The 20,583-nt window shown below is 57.0% G+C and overlaps 1 protein-coding gene across 1 annotated transcript; it reads right to left on the reverse strand.

The window, feature by feature from the left end:
- Window positions 1-6: 6 nt before the first annotated feature.
- On the reverse strand, window positions 7-14,512 carry VEGFA (vascular endothelial growth factor A). The gene is made up of 8 exons (XM_012640911.1): window positions 13,416-14,512; window positions 10,365-10,416; window positions 7,129-7,325; window positions 6,253-6,329; window positions 5,876-5,905; window positions 4,006-4,077; window positions 2,700-2,831; window positions 7-376 (listed from the first exon to the last, which is right to left on the reverse strand). The coding sequence occupies exons 1-8, from the start codon at window positions 13,479-13,481 to the stop codon at window positions 355-357; spliced, it is 648 nt and encodes a 215-aa protein (XP_012496365.1). The 5' UTR covers window positions 13,482-14,512; the 3' UTR covers window positions 7-354.
- Between the last annotated feature and the right edge of the window lie 6,071 nt (window positions 14,513-20,583).

Raw genomic sequence — 20,583 nt, forward strand, 5'->3', positions numbered from 1 at the left:
ATATATAAACGTATGTATGTGGGTGGGTGTGTCTACAGGAATCCCAGAAATAAAACTCTCTAATCTTCCGGGCTCGGTGATTTAGCAGCAAGAAAAACGAAATGGCGAATCCAATTCCAAGAGGGACCGTGCTTGGTCACCCGCCCGGGAATGCTTCTGCCGGAGTCTCGCCCTCCGGACCCAAAGTGCTCTGCGCAGAGTCTCCTCTTCCTTCATTTCAGGTTTCTGGTCTAAGGACTGTTCTGTCGATGGTGACGGTGGTGTGGTGGCGGCAGCGTGGCTTCTGTGTCGGTCTTTCCTGGTGAGAGGTCTGGTTCCCGAAACCCTGAGGGAGGCTCCTTCCTCCGGCCCGGCTCACCGCCTCGGCTTGTCACATCTGAGGGAGAGGGAAGACCAGGGCTGCGGTTAGGGCCAAGTGAGAAGGCCGCGCCATGAGGCAGGCGGCCGCCCCACGAGAGCAGCGAGGCCAGGGGAGGCGCCGTCCTGCGACAGAAAGCCACGGCGCATGCGCAGGGGCTCCCCGTCCGCCCTCTAGAGCTTACCATCTACCGGAGACAAGACAGAGACGTGGGAACACTTTACAGAGCGACAAACGAACGAGCACCAAAGAACAGTCGCTACTTGACATTCTAAGAGCAGATGGGTGAGCAGAGTTGGACGGAGTGAACCGGAAGAGGCCCGTGCGGAGGAGGTCGTGCGGCTCCGCAGGAGCCGAAGAGGAAGGGCAGGAAGAGAACGGGCAGGGCCTCCGGGAGGGCGCCCTGCGCCGGGGAACACGGGCAGCGCAGGGGAGGGCCTGCCCTGGGGTGTGAGGCTCCCGAGACAGTGCAGCCAGAGGGGCCTGGGCCCTGGGAAGGTGACGAACGCGCCCACCTCCCGGCCTTGACTGTGGGCTTCATCTCCCTCGACCGGGCTGGCAGCCGCGGGCCCGGGTCCTCGGCTGCCTTTCCTTTCTAATATGCTGTTTAACTTGGGGTGGGAGAGACGATCGGATGGTTTCACTATTCCCGTTGAAGCAAAGGGCACCTCCCAGAACTGTCTCAGCACGCCCCTGCCCCTGGGCTGACTGTCTTTTATCCTCCACACCATGACGAGGAGACAGAAAAGGCCTGGCCCTTCCTGACAGCCTGGGAATGGGGGTCCTAAGCCTCCGAGTTTGGACACTAAAATTCCAAGATACGGCCGGGTTGGGGGTGAGACACGGTCTTTGGAGGTCAAAGTAACTTCAGTTAGGTCCCAGGTCGCTTCACACCCCACTGCCATCCCAGACAGTCTCTCTGCAGAACTATCACCACAGAAACCCTAAAATGGCAAGTCTCTTAGCATCCCCAAGGCCCCCTGGGGAATTGAGACCCCTCATCCAGCCCTGGAGTTAGGCAGAGACTCCACTCCTCAACACCGACACACACTTCCTGTCTTCGCACAGTGCCGAGACAGACAGACCCCCACATCAGCAACTCAGGGCCTGGTTCCAGTGTCCCCTGAGCACTCACAAGCCACAAGAACATTGGCGGGGGCCGGCGGGACACTCCAAGAACTTTGTTAGTGGAGCGTCTACTAACTGGGAGGTACCTAGGCCCTCCCCGAGGCATCCCCACAAAAGCCCCTCCTCCCTGGGTGGGCTTCGCCCTGGTCCAGCAGGCCCCTCACTTTGAGCACAGGTCAGCGGTATAAAGAATGCCGGTGGAGGCATCCAAAGATGGCCTGCCATGTGTCACGGCCCTGTGCTCCCCTGAACTCAGTCGTGTATTCCCTCATGCACTTGACACTTCCTTGGTCTCCACACGGACAAGGGACAGAGGTACAGATGCCTGGGGATCACAAGGTAAATGGAGGTTAGAGCCCAGGTTTGAGGAATTCACAACCTAATGTTAGGAGGGTGAGCTCGGCCTCCTCCCTCCACCCATCCTGGGGGGATCTGGAAATGTGCGGACTACTTCAGGTTGTCACTCTGACTGGTGGAGGATTAAAGGTATCTAGTGTTCTCAGATGCTATGTCTCCCTCAATGTGCAGGATTAATTACCCTGTCCCAAACCAACAGTCAGAGCCCTCTCCCTCAGGGAGCCCCAGTCTGACAGGGGAGACTTATCCCTGTCCTCAGGGAGCCCCAGTCTGAGGGAGGAGACATGGCCCTGTCCTCAGGGAGCCCCAGTCTGAGCGGGGAGACTCATCCCTGCCCCCATGAAGAAACCCTGAGGGGATGAGAAGTCTCTGAAGTACCGACTCCAGAGAGCAGTGGCAAGGCCCTCTGAGAATGCTGCGCTCTGTAGACATTGTTCCACACCCAGAAGGGCTCTCAGTTCTCTGCGTGATACCAGAGGTAGTAACAACATCAGGACCAACAGCCACTACGAGCAGCAGGACCACAGGACACAACACACAGCTTGCGTCCACACCACCACATTAAGCCACACCAGCCTACCCACTCAGGCAACCAGAGCAACCTCTGAACAGGCCCCACCAGGCTGGACCAGCGCCCACGGCCCACCTCAGGGGCCTTACAAGCAAAGAAAGTAGCAGTCACCAGGCAGGCAGCTAGAAGCCAAGCAAGCAGCTGGCCCCTCTCAGGCGTGCGCGCTCGCTCGCTCGCTCGCTCTCTCTCTCGCTCTCTCTCTCTCTTTCTCTCTCTCTCTCTTTCTCTCTCTCTCCATCTCTGTGTGATGCCCCTCTCTGACTCGCTCGCCCTCTGGGAACCAACCTGCAAGTACGTTCGTTTAACTCAAGCTGCCTCGCCTTGCAACGCGAGTCTGTGTTTTTGCAGGAACATTTACACGTCTGCGGATCTTGTACAAACAAATGCTTTCTCCGCTCTGAGCAAGGCCCACAGGGACTGCAAAAAGGCAAAAGGAAAGACATCTAAGCTAGAGCATCAGCAGAGAGAGAGAAAAAAACACCCATGCAACACCCCCTAACACATCCACAGCTGCATCCCCACCCGGCTCGTCAGCCCCCAGGTCCTTCCAAGCCCTGGAAGGGTCAAAGCACTACAGCAGAAGACAGTGGCGGAAAGAGGCAGCACTGGCTAGACGCCTGCCCACAGGAAGAGGCAGGCACGGACAGGCAGAGAGTGCAGGAAGAGGCTGCCATAAGGGGCAGTGCTGTGTCCCAAGGAGACAAGGATGAGTCTCAGGCCGCAGGGCCCCAACGGCTGCTGCCCCCAAATGAGCACACCTTGACTCTTCACCTGCTGGGGACAACATCTGGGGGCTGCTGAGATCACCAGGGGCCACCTCCTCCCTGTGCAAGGGCTCATGCCCAGACCTTCACCAAAGGTAGGCTAGCATAGGGTGTGACGGTAGACTAAGCCCAGAGGCAGTGTCCACAGGCCAGGCCACCGGTGGCCAAATTGCTCAGGGCAGCCACAGCCTCCGCAACCCAGAAGAAGAGGCCACCCTAGAGGGAGGCTTCTATGCGTGCCCTGGTTGAGCTGCAATAAGGCGTTCCTCTCCAGAGACCCAAGTCCACAAGGAGCCAAGGCACTTCCACGAGATGAAGAGGGCCCGTTACACGGTGCTTGACCGCACCCAAGCTCCTCCTTCAGCTGACAACAAGCTGCCTCCAGTCATTCATAGCCCTTCCTTGTGCCATGCCTGCCCTCCCCACCACCCTCAGCTTCCAGACAAGTGTAGAAGCCTAGAACAGTGGAAACCAGTTGGGTGAGCAAGCACCACTGCTTGGCACCCATGCCAACATGGGCCCGCCACCAGTGCCCAGTGGGTGAGAGAAAGTCGGTGCCCAGCCAAGCCAGAGTCCCCTCCCTGCATCCTCCAGGCCCACTAGGGCCCCCCACCCAACCTCAACCCTGGACCAGCAACACCACCACCAAATGTACCCATTGGTGCCAATTAGTGGAGGAGAGTGAGAGAGAGACACGGGCCAGAAGGGAAGGAGAGAGCCAGGAGGGGTCGAGGGAGGGCGGCAGCGTTATGGGGTACTGCAGGCAGCACTTTGATATGGGGCCAGGGAGGCTCCGGGGAGTTAGGCAGCAGCGGGCACCAACGTACACGCTCCAGGATTTATACCGGGATTTCTTGCGCTTTCGTTTTTGCCCCTTTCCCTTTCCTCGAACTGATTTTCTGGAAAATAAAAAAACAGAGACAGACAGAGAGAGAACGAGGGAGGGGGAAGGGGACAGCGAAAGAAGCAGTGAGGAGGGCAGGGGTGCGAACAGAGCCGCGCAGGGGCCCGCTCCCTGCAGCGCGGTGTGGAGGGAGACGGCTGGTCTCTGGGACGGCGGGCACACGGCCGCACAGGTGAGCCTGGCAGCACGTGCCTGGCGGCTCCTTCTCCTCACTGCGCCCATCCTGGGGTGGCAAACTCAGCCCTTGGCCAAGCTTTCAGTGGGAAGCAGAGACTGGGTGCAGGACACAGGGCCTCCATGCTCACAGCAGCTCCTGGTCCCAGGCAGGGGGCAAAGCCCTGAGGGCAGGCTCTTTGCCCAGCAATTCTGTACAAGTCTGACCTTGAAGGTCAGGGGCGATAAAAAGTAGGCCAGACTTTGGGGAAAAGGTCAGAGATCTGACTTGATGGGGGATGGGGGGTGGTGTGCTTTAGGCACCTTCTGCCTTCATTTCCAAGTACGGTAACGAGGGGTCCTTCAAGGCCCTGCCTCTAGGAATCCCAGTGCGGGGCAGCAGCTACCGTGAGATCTGACACAAAACCAAGAGTAGCACATGGAAGGTGCCAGCCCACCCAGCCATCACCTGGACTGAGAGGCAGGGCTGGGTGTCCTGGAGCCCCAGGCAGGCAGTAGGGTGGGGTGGGAGTGAGGGAGGGCTGGAGAGGGGGCGCCTGGGCGGTGATTGGCCTGTCAAAGCCTGCTACAACCATCTCACCAGACTCTCTTCCAAGCCCAGGCGAGCCCCCCGCTCTCCCCATGGGCAAAGCAGGCATTCAGGGAAACAGGCAAGGGGGGCAGGCTGTAGCCTGTCCCCCTCAAGGGAACCAGCACTTTCCATGCCTGCCAGGCCCAAGAGAACACACCTCGGAATGTCAGTCACAGGGAAGAAAGGAAGAGAAGGGACCAGAGAGGACAAGTCTGCTCCTCCCCAGGAGAAGGCACCGAAGGATGGAAGGAGCAGGGTCTTCGCATACCCACACTCTGGAAGCTGGGGGCTTAGGGAAGAGGCGAGGGGTTGAGGCCTAGGGGACTTCAATGTCCCCAGGGCAGTGGGGGCAGGCAGGATGGGAGGGTAGGACACAGGTGCTCTCTCTCAGTCTCTTTCCCTGTAGGCCTGTCCCCAGTGCCAGCTGCTCACTCTGTCTTGGAAGGCTTGCTGCCCCCAGACCTTGCCCCTCACCCCATCCTGCCCCAACCCTCCATGCTGAGCACCTGGAAGCCTCGGAAAATGGCCGATATTCAACTTTTTCTCCCTGGCCCAGAGGGCAGTGTGTCTGCTGCCTGCCCTACTCCTCCTGAGGGGCACGCACCAAGAAAACCCTCAGCCGGCCCCAAATCCAACAGCAGCACCACGGCCATCGAAAGAGGCCGTTTCCTCTGATGCACAAAAGCTGGCCTCTCTGCCACCCACCTCCTTTCCCAACCATGGGTGCCCTGGAGCAAGCCAGGGAGCCAGTGTCCACACTGCTCCCTGACACAACCAAACAGCAAGTCCTGGTTGGGAATGATCTGGAGACCAGGGAAGCACTGCTTCTTCCAAAGGAACTGCGAAGCTCCCGGCTAGGTTTTCTCGCTAACCCTCAAGCCAGAATCCTGGAGTTGGCTCCATTCCACGACTGCTGCCACAAGTTCTCCACAAGACCAACTCCCTGACCTGGTGAGTCCATCCGATCCCCCAACAGAGGAAGCCAAGAGCCCCAAACCAAGACAACCAGCCAAGGAGAGAAAGAAGTGCTAAAGTCAGGGCCACTTACTTTTCTTGCTTTGCTCTATCTTTCTTTGGTCTGCAATGGGTAGGGAGAGAGAAGAGAAAAAAACAGAGTTAAAATGGTGATGATAATGCTAGGGATAATAATAGTAGGAAAAACTCAACATAGTATTTATGATGTAGCAATACTGTTTTAATGCCTTTATAAACAATAACTCACTTAATCCTTATAACAATGCTATGAAATACATACTAATATTGTGCCCATTTTACAGATGTGGAAACTGAGGCACATTGCTATAAAATGCCCAGGGCCACAGAGTTGGAAGGTGGACATGGGCTAACAAGGGGCAACATGCTTTGCCCTGGCACAGCTCAGGGCCTGCAGCCGTTTGCTGACTAAATCCGTGACTCCAGTCTCACCTGCATTCACATTTCTTATGCTGTAGGAAGCTCATCTCTCCTATGTGCTGGCCTTGGTGAGGTTTGATCCGCATAATCTGCAGGGGAAGGAAGCAGATCAGAGGTTAGTGACCCAGCCAGCCATACCCAGATGGGACACCCCAGGGGCTCCTGCCACTCGGCACCCAGGGGTTCTACAGAGCAGGGGTGTGGTGGAGGTGGAGTGGACCAGAAGCTCTAGCAGGAAAGAGCCTTGGGACCACCCCAATTCCCCCAACCCTGCTGGCCTCAAGGAGTCCCTGCTCCACTTGAGGGCAGACATGGCTGCAAGGGTTGGCCAGGCTGGGAATTCAAATCCTGGGTTCTTACCACTCCCCATCCCCTCCCCTTCTTTCATCCCTTCTAGACCTCAACCTGATCCCTAGTAGCTACCAGACAGCCACCCCTTCCCTGTGTCTCACAGCTCCCTCTGCCCTGAGATGTGCCCTGAGGCTGAGATGGGCCCCATCACCAGGTAGCACCAAAAGACGGGCTTTTTCTCATCCAGCTTCCCAAGCAGACCTCCCATGGAGGGAGAGCCCTCAGAGCTCTCTCCAAGAGAGGAGAGGGGCTCACGGACACCAGCCCCCTCCTGAGCCCGGGAGGCAAAGGTCAAGGATGAAGAGCAGGTGGTAAGGGCTTGCTGGGAACCTCAGCGTCCCAGGAAATGCAAACATCTTCTCCATAGAAGGCAAGACCCCACCATACCTCGTCCTGTCCGACTCAGAGGCAGAAGCCGGACAAGGCAAGTCTAGCTCCTCCTTGAAAGAGCTTCACAGGAAATGGCCCAGGACCACTGGTTCCCACAGTCTATGCCCCTCCCTATTCCCCTCTGCCCCCACTCCCCACAGTGCCCACCTGCATGGTGATGTTGTACTCCTCGGTGGGCACACACTCCAGGCCCTCATCATTGCAGCAACCCCCACATCGTGTCACGGGTACACAGGACGGCTTGAAGATGAACTCGATCTCTTCCGGGTATTCCTGGAAGATGTCCACCAGGATCTCAAGTGGATGGCAGTAGCTGCGCTGGTAGACGTCCATGAACTTCACCACTGCATGGGAGGGGGTGACATATGAGCCCAGTGGGGAATACAAAAGATAGCTGGCTGGCCCCTATCTCTACCCAGCTCTGTAAAGCCACTCCTCAGGGCTTCCGTGAGAAGTACCCACTATCAGGCAAGTCCTTCTAAAAATCTAACTTAAGTCCCTCCTGCTGTGTTGGAAGCACTTCCCTAAGCTTTCCAACATCAACACTGAGGAAGGTCTGTTTTTATTCCAAAGATTACATGATGCTGTCAAGTTCCAAGGGAGATGGGCTCCAATATCTGATCCCTCAGCCTCACTGTGACAGCTGAGCCAATTCCTGGGTCAACGTTGATGCCAGAGGATAGTCTGAGCATGGGTACACATGTTGAGGGTGCTCTAAGCTTCCCCTGAAAGGAGGAACAGCCAGCTTTGCCAAGCTGGTCTCCATTTTCCTGCAACCTCCCCACAGCCAGCCGTAACATCAACCATACCAACATTTATTGAGCATTTACTACATGCTGGCACTGTGTACAGTAGTCCCTAGTTATCATCTCACACAATATTCCCCACACAGTACTATTATATACTAACATTTTGCAGATGGGCAACTGGAGGCTCAGAGAGGCTAAGTGACTTGCCCCAAGGCCACACAGCTAGTAAGTGGTAGAGTTAGAATTAGCTCTGACACCAAAGCCTTCCCAAACCTATGTCATACAAGAACAGAGAAGCTTCAGGAGGCACCTTGCCACCTGCCAGCCTTCCTCCCCAGACATGGGCTGAGGAGGTGGTGGGCATAAGCACAGGGGCTGGGTCCGCCAGGAACCAGCAGGTGGCAGTGGGCGGGCACGTTTTGCCGGCCCTGCCAGCCTCCGATAACCCCGCCCAAGAGGGCAAACTGCTTGCATCATGGAAAAAACAGTGCTGCCACTGCAGCCACAAAGCATTTCTAGAAGCTGATCTGGAGGGAGACCAGGGTAAAGACAGTTTCCCAGGCTGGCCGTGAAGCCTGGGGTGCATCGGAGCATGAAGGGGTAATTCTGGGCCACAGAGGCGGGGCCCTTGAGAATAAATAAATGCAGGACTCCGGTGTGACTCCTTCAAATCGTGGCCCAGCCTGCCACTCCCCATCATACCCCGCTACCACCACATAGCAATCCTGTCCCTGAAATAGGTTCCCCTACACAGAGGGAAGAAATCACACTCAGCCAGTGAGGAGGCCCAGGCTCTGGCCATAACTCAGTGTGACCTTGGGTCAGTCCCTCCCCTCTCCAGGCCTCCGACTCTTCATCTGTGTAAGTGGGCTGGGCTCATTTCTAAGGACACTGAAACGGAGGCTGAAATGTGGGGTTTTGTCTTCCATTTCCAGTCCTGAGAACAAGTGCCCTTTTCTCAGCCTGAGTAACACAAAGTTTGGAACTTCACCAGCATATCTTAAGCGTATGCCCTGTAGACCGTAGCTGAGCCTCCCCATCGCTCCTCCCCCCACACTTTGTTTCCAGAAGGGTAAAGGAAGACAAGTCAGGGTATGTATACAATAGGTTGGGGGGGAGAAGGCCACAGGTGTGACAACATAAAGAACAGTTGGGGAAGCCAGGCCAGTCCCTCACCTTCCCCAAGGTCTCCACTTCTAACCAAACGACAGACGGGGACAGAATCCTTCTCTAACTCCAGAAGGTAAAGGTAAAACATTGTCAGAAAGAGTAATGAGACCAGGAAGTCTGAAAAAAAATCAATTTTTAAGGCAGGTCTACAATGAAGATGACTAATCAAGAATTTTTGAACTGACCCTTCATCACGTTGGGACTGAGGTGGCCCAAGCTTGTGGCCCCACCCAGGAGGGGATAGCAGAAAGGTCTGTCCTGGGCAAGGAGTTGGTAGCTGAGGGTAAAAAGACCTGGGTTGGGAATTTCTTTGAAAAACTTGCCCCTGGAATCCGCAAGGCCTGTGGGAGGGAGAGGGGGGCAGCTTTGCTGGCACCCCTCCTGTCCCAGCCACTGCCTCCGAGGAGAGCTGGCCTCCTGTTGCACAAGGAGTACACACACATACACTCCAACATCAGGCTTTCGTGGTTTTCCTTATTTATCGCCGACAACCTTTTCTCCAGCAAACAAAGACCATTTGTCTTGCCTCTCCCAGACCACAGAGACCACTGGGAGGCCTAAGGGGGTGGGTGGCACACTGGGAGCAAGGGGCCTGTCAGTGGCTGGAAAGCCAGGCCCTGGGCCAAGGAAAGAGCTCCTGGGGTGGGGAAGGAGGAGGCAGAACCGGCTGGGCATCACTACCCCTGGCTGCTACCCGCCATGGCCACACATGGGATTTAGGTCAAGGAAACTCGCCTGGAGGAAGACCCCAAGGCCTTCCCTCCTCAGAGGTGGAGAGCTGGGGGAGTGGCAACCCACTGGAGCACAGGCCACATTCAGCGGTGGGGAGAGCCAGAGCGTCCCCAGAGAAATGGGAGGATCTCTGCTCCAAACCACAGCGGAACAAAAGGCAGGCAGACTCCGGGTTGGGCAGGGGGCGGGGCGCCTGGGAGCTACAACCAGCCCTCTGCTGGCCTGGGAGGGAAGTTCACAGCACGCGAACCAAGTCCACTCGGGCTTTCTCCACCCCCAAAGGAATACAAACTGAGACAGGGAGGGGAGATCCCATTAGGCTGGGCCCTCTGCACCTCCAGCTCACACAGGAAGGGTCACAGCCCCCACAGGTGGGATATGGCTATGTAGGAATTCACACTGAACATCCATCCTCCCCAATAGCAGGGGTGGACGAGGGACGCCTCCGCCAACATCTGCGATCCCTGAACACTGTCCTCCTGCTCTGTGCTCAAGGCTCCCCCTCCCAATAAAATTTTACTGAAAAGAGCAGAAGAAAAAGACAAGTTCTCTTTCTAGCAGAGACCCAAATAGAGGAGGGAGTCATCAAGAAACTGAAAGGTTAACCAAATGGTACCCACCTCTTTCTTGGTCTTCACCCTCCCCCCTCCCCACAGGTGTGGAAGAGGAATAGGGCCTCCCACCCATCCCGAGGGGACAGGGCCCCCCCATCCAAAAACCAGGGGGACTCACCTTCACTATGGGTAGTGCGCTCTCCTTCTGTCGTGGGTGCAGCCTGGGACCACTGAGGACAGAACAAAGAGCGAGGTGTGGGCAGGGGCAGGGGCACAAAGGCCCAGCCACCCAGCCCCTCCTCCCTCCTTGCTTCCCTCCCAGCCCACAGCCTCTGGCTTCTCCAAGGCTTCTGAGTTCCGAAGAGGGCACAGCCAGGAGTCCCCACGGGCACAGAGCATGCCCACCACTCCTGGACCACTCCAATTCTGAACCCAAGGAAGTTAAAGACTAACCAGATGTTGGGGGGTGGAGGCTCAAAATGCAGGAGGAAAACGCCAGAATGCTGCACTGTCCAGGTCCCCTGTCCCTTCCCCATGTTTCCCACCCCTTGCTCTCACTGCCCCCTTGATTTCCTGGTCCAAAGCCATGGGTAAGTATTAAGGTCAAATAGGAGGACAAATTTGGACTGGGGCAGGAAGGAAGGACTGGGGGCGAGAAAAACAACATGGTGACCTTCTCCTGCTGACATGACAAATACCAGGGTGAGGTGGTGTTGGAGAGGGAGGGGGTGCAGAGGACCAAAGGGTGCCAACCACCCTCCCCCATCCAAACTCTCCCAGTCCTCAGGAATATCCAGCATACCCACAGGTTGCCGAGGGGGGAAAAACACAGGAGGAAACCCTGGGGCAGGAGAGAGCCCCATTTCCCTCCCTGCACAAATCTCCCCAGAGCCTGAATAGATTTTCAGAGCCTCACCAGCTTCCCACACCCACCTTTTTCCCTGGTTTCTTCTCCCTTCCAGAATGAGGGGGTCCCAAGCTCCTCTCACCTGGGCACCTTAAATGCCACCAGAGAAGCTCTTTATGCCTTAGCAATGCCCAGCCCCTAGGGGGCCCCCTGCACTACCCTAGGCCTGAAACCTCCCATAACCCTCCCTACCCCCACAGATCATTCCTCCCCTCCCCAGAAGCCGTGAAGGTCAGCACACGCAGCCATGTGGACCTGACAGCACCAAGCTGGCAAAGCTTCTCCTAGCCTGTCCTCAGGGTTTCTGGTTCCCACATACTCCCCACCCCACCCACTCCTCTTGCGGAGCCCACAGAACCCCAGGACCCTCTGGGAGGGAGTCCCACTGTCTCTCTCTCTCTCCTTCCTACACACCCAAAATGCACCCCAACCAGGTCCTCCAGCCTTGCCCCCAGAGACAAGGTCAGAGGAAGCCCCTCTTAAGGGAAGACAACAGATCCCAGGCTCCCAGCTGGATAGCCTCCGGCTGCAGGTCCCCGAGGGACCCCCTGGTTCTGCACCTCAGCCCCTCACCCATTCCCACAACACCCCCCCCGCCCCGATTTCCCCCTGCCAACATTCTCCCTGCACCCTCCAATCCTCCTGGGCCCCAACGAGAAAAGGGGACAGAAACTTCATATCCCTTCCAAGGCCAGGGGGCACTGGAGGGGTGGTTCTAGGCAGGGAGGGGCCAGGTGCCCTTCTCTGGGGGCCTCTGAAGGTCACACTGTGGCCAGGCAGCCACTCCTCCCCCTCCTCCCTACTTGGAGGCCTGAAGCCAAGGCCTTTGTGCCAGGGTCTGAGGAACTCCTGGTGGTAGCAGGGACCCCTGTGTCCGTGTCCTTCCTTCTATCTCCTCTCCAAAGGGGACTCTAGCTGAGGGAAGGTGTACGGGGGAGCAGAAAAGGACCCTTTAGGTGGCTTTAAGAAGCAAGTTGAGTGGGCAAGTTTGGAGTTCCAAAAACCACCTGCTCCAATGCCCCATTTCACCAGGAAGAAGTGTGTGTGCGAGGCTGGCAGGAGCTCCTTCCAAAGGTTCGGGAAGGGTTATTCCCATACTGCCCATGTCAAAACAAATTTCAACCCATTTCTCCCAAAGGGTAAAGTGAGCTAACGACACTTTTTAAACCCTGCCTTCACCCACCCCCATAAAAGCCACAGCACAGCTCAGTGGGAACTCTTAGGGAGGGGAGGGAAGCACACTGTCACCAAGTCGGGACTTTGGGTAGTCTCCACAAAGCACGAGGGTGGGCCCCGACTTCTGACAGCGATCATCCCTTCTCTAGACTCTGGGGCTGGGGAGGGGTTAGACAGATCTTCTCAGCAGAGGAGTAAAAAATAAAGGGGTAGCAGGGGCTTCTCTCCATGCTGGGGAAGAAACGGGGAAAGGGAAGGGGGGTCAGGAAATTCCTCCTAGCACAGAGCAAGGGTAAGGGCCCGGGACGGTGGGAAGGGGTAGGGATGGTTCTCCGCCCGGTCCCCGGGCTGGGGCTACCTCGAGAGGTCACCTTCCCGCGGAGGGCCGGCGGGGGGAGGGGCGCCGCTCGTAGCACTGGGCTCTGGGCTCCCGCAGCCGCGGCTCCGGGAACACGCGGCCGGCCAGGCCCGAGCTGATGTAATCGGCTCCGCGCCGCGCGCGCCCGGCCGGGCGGGGGAGGGCGGGCACCGAGCGGGACGCGAGCGGGGACGGGCGGGGGTGGTGCGGCGCAGGTGGCCCGGCAAGGAGGGGGGTCCCCGCAGCGATCCACCCCAAAACTTTTCCCAAACTCGCCGCTAAGGCCGAAGAGACCGAGTGGCAGTGACAGCAAGCCCCATCTCTTGCCTGCGCCCTGCCCCCCTCCATGCTCTCCGCCCTCCCTTGGTCCAAGGTCCGAGCACCCCGCTGCCCGCGGGGCTCTGGCTCCCGCCCCCGCTGCCCCGACTTCCAGTTCGTTGGGGACCAGCGACCGGGAGCAAACTTCAGCCTCCAGCCGCAGCGCAAGCCCAGCCCCCTCGGCCTCCTCCTCCGGCTCCCGCCCTCCGCTGGTCGGCCCAGATCGTACGTGCGGTGACTCTGGTGGGTGGGCAGGGCCCGCGTGGGCGGTGAGACTCTATCCTGGTGCCCTCCCACCTAGCGCGCGCCCCCTCCCCCTACACGTACGACGACAGAGGGGGATGCAGCGCGCCTGGTGCCCCTGGACCCGCGTGGGGCACGGAGCCCCCACGCGCGCGCTCGCACGCACGTCCCCAGCCGGGAGAGGCGCTCGCAGCGGCCCGCGGCCCCAGGCGGGCACGGCCGCTTACCTTGGCATGGTGGAAGTAGAGCAGCAAGGCAAGGCTCCAATGCACCCAAGAGAGGAAAAAGTTCATGGTTTCGGAGGCCGGACTCGGGCCGGCGCGGCTTGCGCTCCCTCTCCGGCTGGGGCTGCGGGACGGCCCGCTCTCCTCGGAGCGTTGGCGGGCTCCTCTTCCTCCAGGAGCCGAGGCCCGGGCCAGGGCCTGGGGCGCGCGCGCGGCTGAAGCACTGTCTGCGCACACCGCCGCCTCACCGGTCCATGAGCCCGGCTTCCGAGCGCCGAGTCGCCACCGCGGGCCCCTCTCCTCTTCCTTCTCTTCTTCCTCCTCCCCCTCCTCCGGCTGCGGTTCCTCCCGGCCCGAGCTAGCACTTCTCTCCGCTCCGCTCAGCTCGGCTCCCCTGGCGCGGACCACGTCTGCTCCGGAGCGAGAACAGCCCAGAAGTTGGACGAAAAGTTTCAGCGCAACGCCGCGAGCCCCGATCCCCTCCACGCCGCCTCCGGGCGCGGGCTCCGGCTCCTGCCCGCGGCTCGCTGCCGCGTCCACCGTCGGCCGCCGGCCGGGGAGGAGGTGGGCGCTGGGGCTGGGGGCGGTGTCTGTCTGTCTGTCCGTCAGCGCCGCTGGTCGCTTGCGGGATCCCGAGGGGGAGGGCTCACGCTGCGCTCCGACGGTCACCCCCAAAAGCAGGTCACTCACTTTGCCCCGTCCCCCTGGCTGCTCGTTCTCCCGTGCGCTCTCTCTGACCCCGTCTCTCTCTCTCTTCCTCGACTTCTCTCAGGAGCTCTTGCTACCTCTTTCCTCTCTGCTGGTTTCCAAAATCCAAAGTGATCTGGGGGAGTAAAGAAGCAATCTTCCCCAAACGGTCGGCCCGATTTAAGTGGAGAATAGGAAGCAAAAATAAATTAAAAAGGGAAGCAATACAGTTTTTAAAAAATGTTTAAGAAAAAAGGAGGGGAATAAACCCCCGATAAATGAATATCAAATTCCAGCGCGAGACCCGTGGCGGGTGAGTCCGCTGGCGGGTCCGCCTCGCCGCTGCGTCTCGCGACAGAGCGCCGCTGCCGCCGGCTCCGCTTGCCCCTGCGCCGCGGCCTCCGCACAGCCCGGCTGCCCCACGGCTCGGCGATCTCCACCGACACCAGCCGACTAAAAAAAAAAAAAGGCCTGGCCCCGCCCCGCCAGGACCCCGCCCCGGCCCGCCCTCCTGGGCGGGGCCAGGGGCCGAGCCTCTGCCCCTCGCCTCCGGCCCTGTGCGGGCGATCCGGGTTGCGGGCTCTGCCTTCGCCTGGGGGCACCCGGGGAGGCCTGAGCCCCCAGCGCACCACAACGGAGGGAAAGCTCGACCCCCATCAAAGTCCACAGCCTGAAAATTACCCATCGCCCCCTGAAACTCTGCCCGGAGACACATTCGCCCGCGGGGTATTGAGGGAGGAGGGAGCAGGAAAGTGAGGTTATGTGCGGACAGGGTCTGAGAGCTATTCGCTCTTTGGGGGGATACTGGAAGGGTGGGGGCAGGGCGGGGAGCTGGACAGGGACGAGTGGGGAGAGGGACACACAGATCTGTTGGAATCCCGGAGTGGCCCCTGCCCTTCTACCCATCCAACGCCCTCAACCCCGACACACACGCATGCACGCACACACATTGACACACGTCCTCACTCTCGCACACGCTGCTCTCGCAAGTTCACCCAGCTTCCCTGTGGTGGCCGAGCGCCCCCTAGTGACTACTGTGTGCACACCCTGGCTCTGGCTCAAGAAGGACCGGGTCTTGGAAAGAGGGTGGGGGGGTTGCTCTTGAACCCCCATTTCTGACCTCCCAAACAGTTGCATGTTTGGGACTGGAATGTGCAGAGAGCCTTGGGCTGGGGGCACGGGGGACAATGTGTCCATCTGGACAATGCCATTCTGGAACCCTCATTTGGCCTGCAGACATCAAAGTGAGCTGCAGCCAATAGGCTGGAGTGACTGGGGTCCCTGTCAAAAGGAATTTGGCGCCAAGTTTGTGGAGCTGAGAAAGGGAAGACGTGTAGTTCTGGGGTTATTCAGTGACCGAGAGGAAGGAGGACCTGTTGGAGCCCACGTATGCACTGTGGAGTCTGGCAGAACCCAAAGGGGGAGGCAGCTGGGCAGACAGAGGCCCTTGTTCCTGGGGCCCTCCCCCCCAGATGTTGCCAGGGAACTGAGGCCAGGGGGCTGGTGGGGGTGGATGGAGACCAGGGCCTGAGTGATGATTCAAACCTACCCACCAGCACTAAGGAAAGTCTGTAGGCCAGCTGCCCAGAGCTCCCACCAGGCTGGGGGCCAAGGCTTCTATCAGCCCCAGCCCAGGCTCATAGCTCATCTTCTGTACAGAATTGCGGGTCTCTCCTCAGTCCCCCGTTTCCCTCAGGATCCCTTGGCTACTTCTCCAGGCTTGCAGCTTCTCCCCGCTCCCCAAGTCCCTTCCCTTCCTGCAAAGCACCCCTTTCCTCCAACTCCCCATGTCTTCCCTAAGTGCTCCTCAAAGCCCCCCATCCCATCCCCCCCTTGTATATAGGAACCAGCCTGCAAAAATTCCTGGTTGGGCTGTGGCCCAGCTGTTCCCAGGCTCCCCCAGGGAACAAAGCGGGGCTCTGATACCTGTGGGAAGAGAGAGACCAATCAGTCTCATTAGCTGGCCAGATCTGGCCAGGGCATGGCCTGGTGCTGAGATAGCCTCTCTGAAGGCCTGGGCTGAGAATGGGAACCCAGAAATTTCCCCCAATTTGACCAAAACACGCCAAGAGGATTACTCAGCCAGCCCCCTGCCTCAGCACATAGTGCTGTCCAATTCCATCAGGGTGGTGTCCTGAGGCCCCTGTGAGGACAGGGGCTGGCTCCCACCAACCCCATCCCGCCCTTTCCATTTTCATGCTACCGTCCTCTCTCCACCACCTGGCAGGCTCCCCAGAAGCATGGACAAGGTCTTTTTACAGTTGGTGGATGTTTATTTGCTGGCTCAGAGCCCTCTTGCAGGCCTCCTCACCTGGGCTCCATGCTCCAAGCTGCTGAGTGGAATATGGAAGGGAAGTCACTAAACTTCCTCCTTGTATGCCTCTAGCACCCCAGGAGCACAGGCTGTGGAGACCTTGGCAAGGACCCCCTCCCTCACCCCTACCCTGAGGCAGGACAGAGGCTGCAGGCACCAAGGGTTCACTCTGGCCCCCTCCCCTGTATCCCTGTGCTTCTCAACCTTCTTCAGCCCCTAAAGAGACAATGAACCTGAAAACAATGTCTTAGTAAAAACCTTGAAGTTAGGAGGAAGCTGGAGGGGTTCCAAGAAGGGACAGCCATCAAATGTCACTGCATGGCCCCAGGCCTCCCCCAAGCCAACCATCCCACATGGTGGTACACAGCAAGGTATGTTATAATAACCTATTTGAGTTTCCCCCTGTGAGCTTTGCCCAGGGGAACGAAGGTACAGAATTCCCTTTCTGTAGGGCTAGGGTTGCAACCTGGCCCAAGGGGATTTTGAGCAACCTTCACTGGGGTAGGGATAGTCCCACCTCCACCCTTCATTTTGGAGATACAACCTGGTGGTAATGCAGGTTAGGGGTTTGACTCTGGATTCTGTCCCCCAGTGTGGTGCCACTAGTTTTTACAACTATACATTTCTTGGACCCAGCCAATGTCCATATTGTCAGCGAATTAAAAGTTCAAGTCACCCGGGTCTTCAAAGAAGGGAAAAAAGAAACAAGAAACAACAATAACAAGACCACATTGTGTCTCTATAGCACCTTCCCTTCCCATAGGCTTAATCCCCTTGAAAGAACTGATTCCCCTTATCCTTCCTCTTAAGGTCGATGCAGGGCAGGGGGTGTTAGAGCAGACTGTCTCCCCAGAGACTCCTCCACAGAACCAGAGAGGGCACATAGGGGTCCAACACCACCAGCAAATTGGCGGGGGGTGGAGCAGAGAGCAGCCCAGACAGGACCATGCTGGCTCCCAGTTGAGGGGCAACCTCAGCCCCACTTAGAGGGTCCCCTGATCCCCGGGACTGGAGTGGCTACAGCCTGTGGCTCTGATAGAAATTCAGAAGGAGCCAAGGAGGAAGAGGAAGGTGTTTCAGGTAGGGGGAAGGGGAGCAAAGGACAGGGTTGGGGTGGGGAAGAGTGTGAAAGGCAGCCAGAAGCCAGCAGAGGCCCCAAACAAAGGAAGTAGTGATCGGGCTCCGGGCACAATAGTTGTACTTTGTCCTGACATTCTGTCACCTCGCCTGTTGCCTCCAATGTTCAGGGAAGCTCTCACCTGTGTGGGTGAGGACGGTTAATCTGGAGGCCCATGGATGAAGGGGCAGAATGCCCCTGAGGAAGGAGCAGGGTGAAGAGAGAGTTGCTGGGTCTTGCTGTTGTCCACGCGCTTCTCCAAGTGGTTTCACTGTGATGGAGGGGAGTCTGCTCCTTCGCTCCGTCCCAAACCCCGGTCCCTAGCGGGGCTCTGATTCGCAGGAAGGGCAGGGATACAACCTTGTCGAATTGAAGGAGAGAATCGGGTTGGTTCCCTCAATTCCCTGTCTCTGGCTCTGGGTGTCAATCAATCTCTCTCTTTCTCTTTGCTCTCTCTGTCGCTAGGTGTTTCTCTAGTGCTAGGTCGTTGCATCAAAGCAACAAAAAGAGAGAGAAAGCAAGGAGGGCCTCTTTTTTCCAATGCCAACATCATAGCGCCAGGTGGATCTGGAGGTTTGACTCAGGGTTACGGTAGAGAATGATGGTCAATTGATAAAAAGATTGGGACAGAGAAAGCCAGGGAGGTTGACTCGTCCGGACAATCCAGTCAGGGAAAGGGAAGAGGAGCCGGCAGGAGAGAGGGCACGGCAGAGTCACTGTCTGGGGAAGCACACCTACCCTCGCCACCCCAGGCCCCATCAGCCATGTCTCTGCCTCTACTTTCTGGGCCCCAGTTTGATCCCCTAACACTCAGCTGTCTCCCAGCAGCCCCAGGCATGCCCACTTCCTGACACCCCAATCTTTGCTACCCCTCAAAGTCTGACCCCCATCATGCCCACTGCTGCCCTGTGCACATCCCTCACCCCAACCCAGTCTTGGAGGGAGTCCCTCTGCTGGGAAGAAGTGGTAGCAGCTAAGGTTTCAAAGTTATTTCTTGACCTGGGCCCTGCCTGAGAGCTGATCTTTGTTCCAGTTTGTGAATATTTTCCAAGATCTTCCAGGCACCAGGCTCTATGCTGATTTTACAGGAGATACAGGGACACCTAAGTAGGGGCTTTGGATCCAAATGGACCCTGATTGTACTCCTGGCTCTGCCACTCTTTAACTAGGTAGCCTTAGGCAGGTTACTCGGCCCCCCGAACCTCAGCTCCCCTCTTCTACAAAATAGGCAGAACACCTGCCTTGGAGAGTTGCTTAACGCAGAAAAATGTGCATACAGCTTTTGCCCTAGAAGGCAAGATGAGAAAGAGGCCCTGGGATTGGCACAAAGTGTTACGAAGGTTCAGAAGCAAAGCAGCCCAACTAGCTGGAATGGGCATCGGTAAGGGCTTCCTGCAGGAGGTGGCATGGGACATTTATTCTGCAAGCAATTATTTATTTTTTTTTATTTCTGCATATTATGGGGCTACAAATGTTTAGGTTACATATGTTGCCCTTGCCTCCCCTCCCCCCCAAGTCAGAGCTTCAAGCATGTCCATCCCCCAGATGGTGTGCCTCGCACTCATTATGTTTGTATATACCCATCCCCTCCTCCCCCCTCCCATCTGCCCAACGCCCGATAAATGTTATTCCTATATGTGCACTTAGGTGTTGATCAGTGAAACCAATTTGCTGGTGAGTACATGCGGTGCTCATTTTTCCATTCTTGGGATACTTCACTTAGTAGAATGGGTTCCAGCTCTATCCAGGAAAATACAAGGGGTGTTATATCACCATTGTTTCTTATAGTTGAATAGCACTCCATGGTATACATATACCACATTGTATTAATCCACCCATGTATTGATGGGCACTTGTGTTGTTTCCACATCTTTGCAATTGCGAATTGTGCTGCTATGAACATTCGAGTGCAGGTGTCTTTTTTATAGAATGTCTTTTGTTCTTTTGGGTAGATGCCCAGTAATGGGATTGCAGAATCAAATGGTAGTTCTACTTGTATCTCTTTAAGGTATCTCCATAGTGCTTTCCACAGAGGTTGCACTAGTTTGCAGTCCCACCAGCAGCGTATGAGTGTTCCTATCTCTCCGTGTCTACGCCAACATTTATTCTTTTGGGACTTTTTGATAAAGGCCATTCTCACTGGAGATAAGTGATATCTCATTGTGGTTTTGATTTGTATTTCCCTGATGATTAGAGATGTTGAGCATTTTTTCATATGTTTGTTGCCATTATTCTGTCTTCTTTTGAAAAGTTTCTGTTCATGTCCTTTGCCCACTTTTTGATAGGGTTGTTCAATTTTTCTGCAAGCAATTATTAAACTCAGCCTGTGAGCCTTGCTTTGGGCTGGCCCTGTGCTTACAACAATGTGGAAGGGGCTTCCTATCTGGCGAGGAACCAGAAGAGCAAACCAAAAATAGGAATTCTCCAGAGGAGGCACATAGTTGCTCGGAGTAGGGAAGGCTTCCTGGAGGAGGTGACACTTGAGTTGGGTCTTGATGGAAGAGCATGAGTTTAGCCAACTAAGTGGAGTGGGGATAGATGACAGGCAGGGGAAGGTGGCCTGGAGGGCTCCGATGGCTCACACTGAGCCCTCTCAGTGCTCCTTGGAGTGATAGAGACTTTGAGGCTAGGCAGGGCAGGGGATTAGGGCTTCTTTGGAAACATTCCCTGCCAAAGCCCATAGGGACAATGCTGCTCCCTCAGGGGGTGAGCTCCACGCTGCTTTCCCTGACCTCTGGGACAGTATGTCTCTGCCAGAGAATTTAAACAAACAAGCAGACACTAGAGGTAGGTCCAGCTCATACATTGAGCACCACTATCGTTTGTCCCAAGGGAAAGGGGAAGAGGGCAGAGGACACCAGCCTATGATAAGCACAGGGCCACTCAGCTGGGACAGGGCAGAAAGCAGAAAGATATTTTCTCTGGCTTAACTCCCTACTTTTCCCACCAGGTTTCCAGAGCCCTCCTATCTGCCTGTCACAGACATGTGGAGACCTGGAAACAGCACTGGGCGAAACAGTCCAGAATCTGCTGCGTGCTGTGTGACTTTGGCC

This window comes from Propithecus coquereli, unplaced genomic scaffold (genome assembly GCF_000956105.1).
Source record: "Propithecus coquereli isolate 6110/MARCELLA unplaced genomic scaffold, Pcoq_1.0 Scaffold158, whole genome shotgun sequence".
Classification (NCBI taxonomy): domain Eukaryota; kingdom Metazoa; phylum Chordata; class Mammalia; order Primates; family Indriidae; genus Propithecus; species Propithecus coquereli.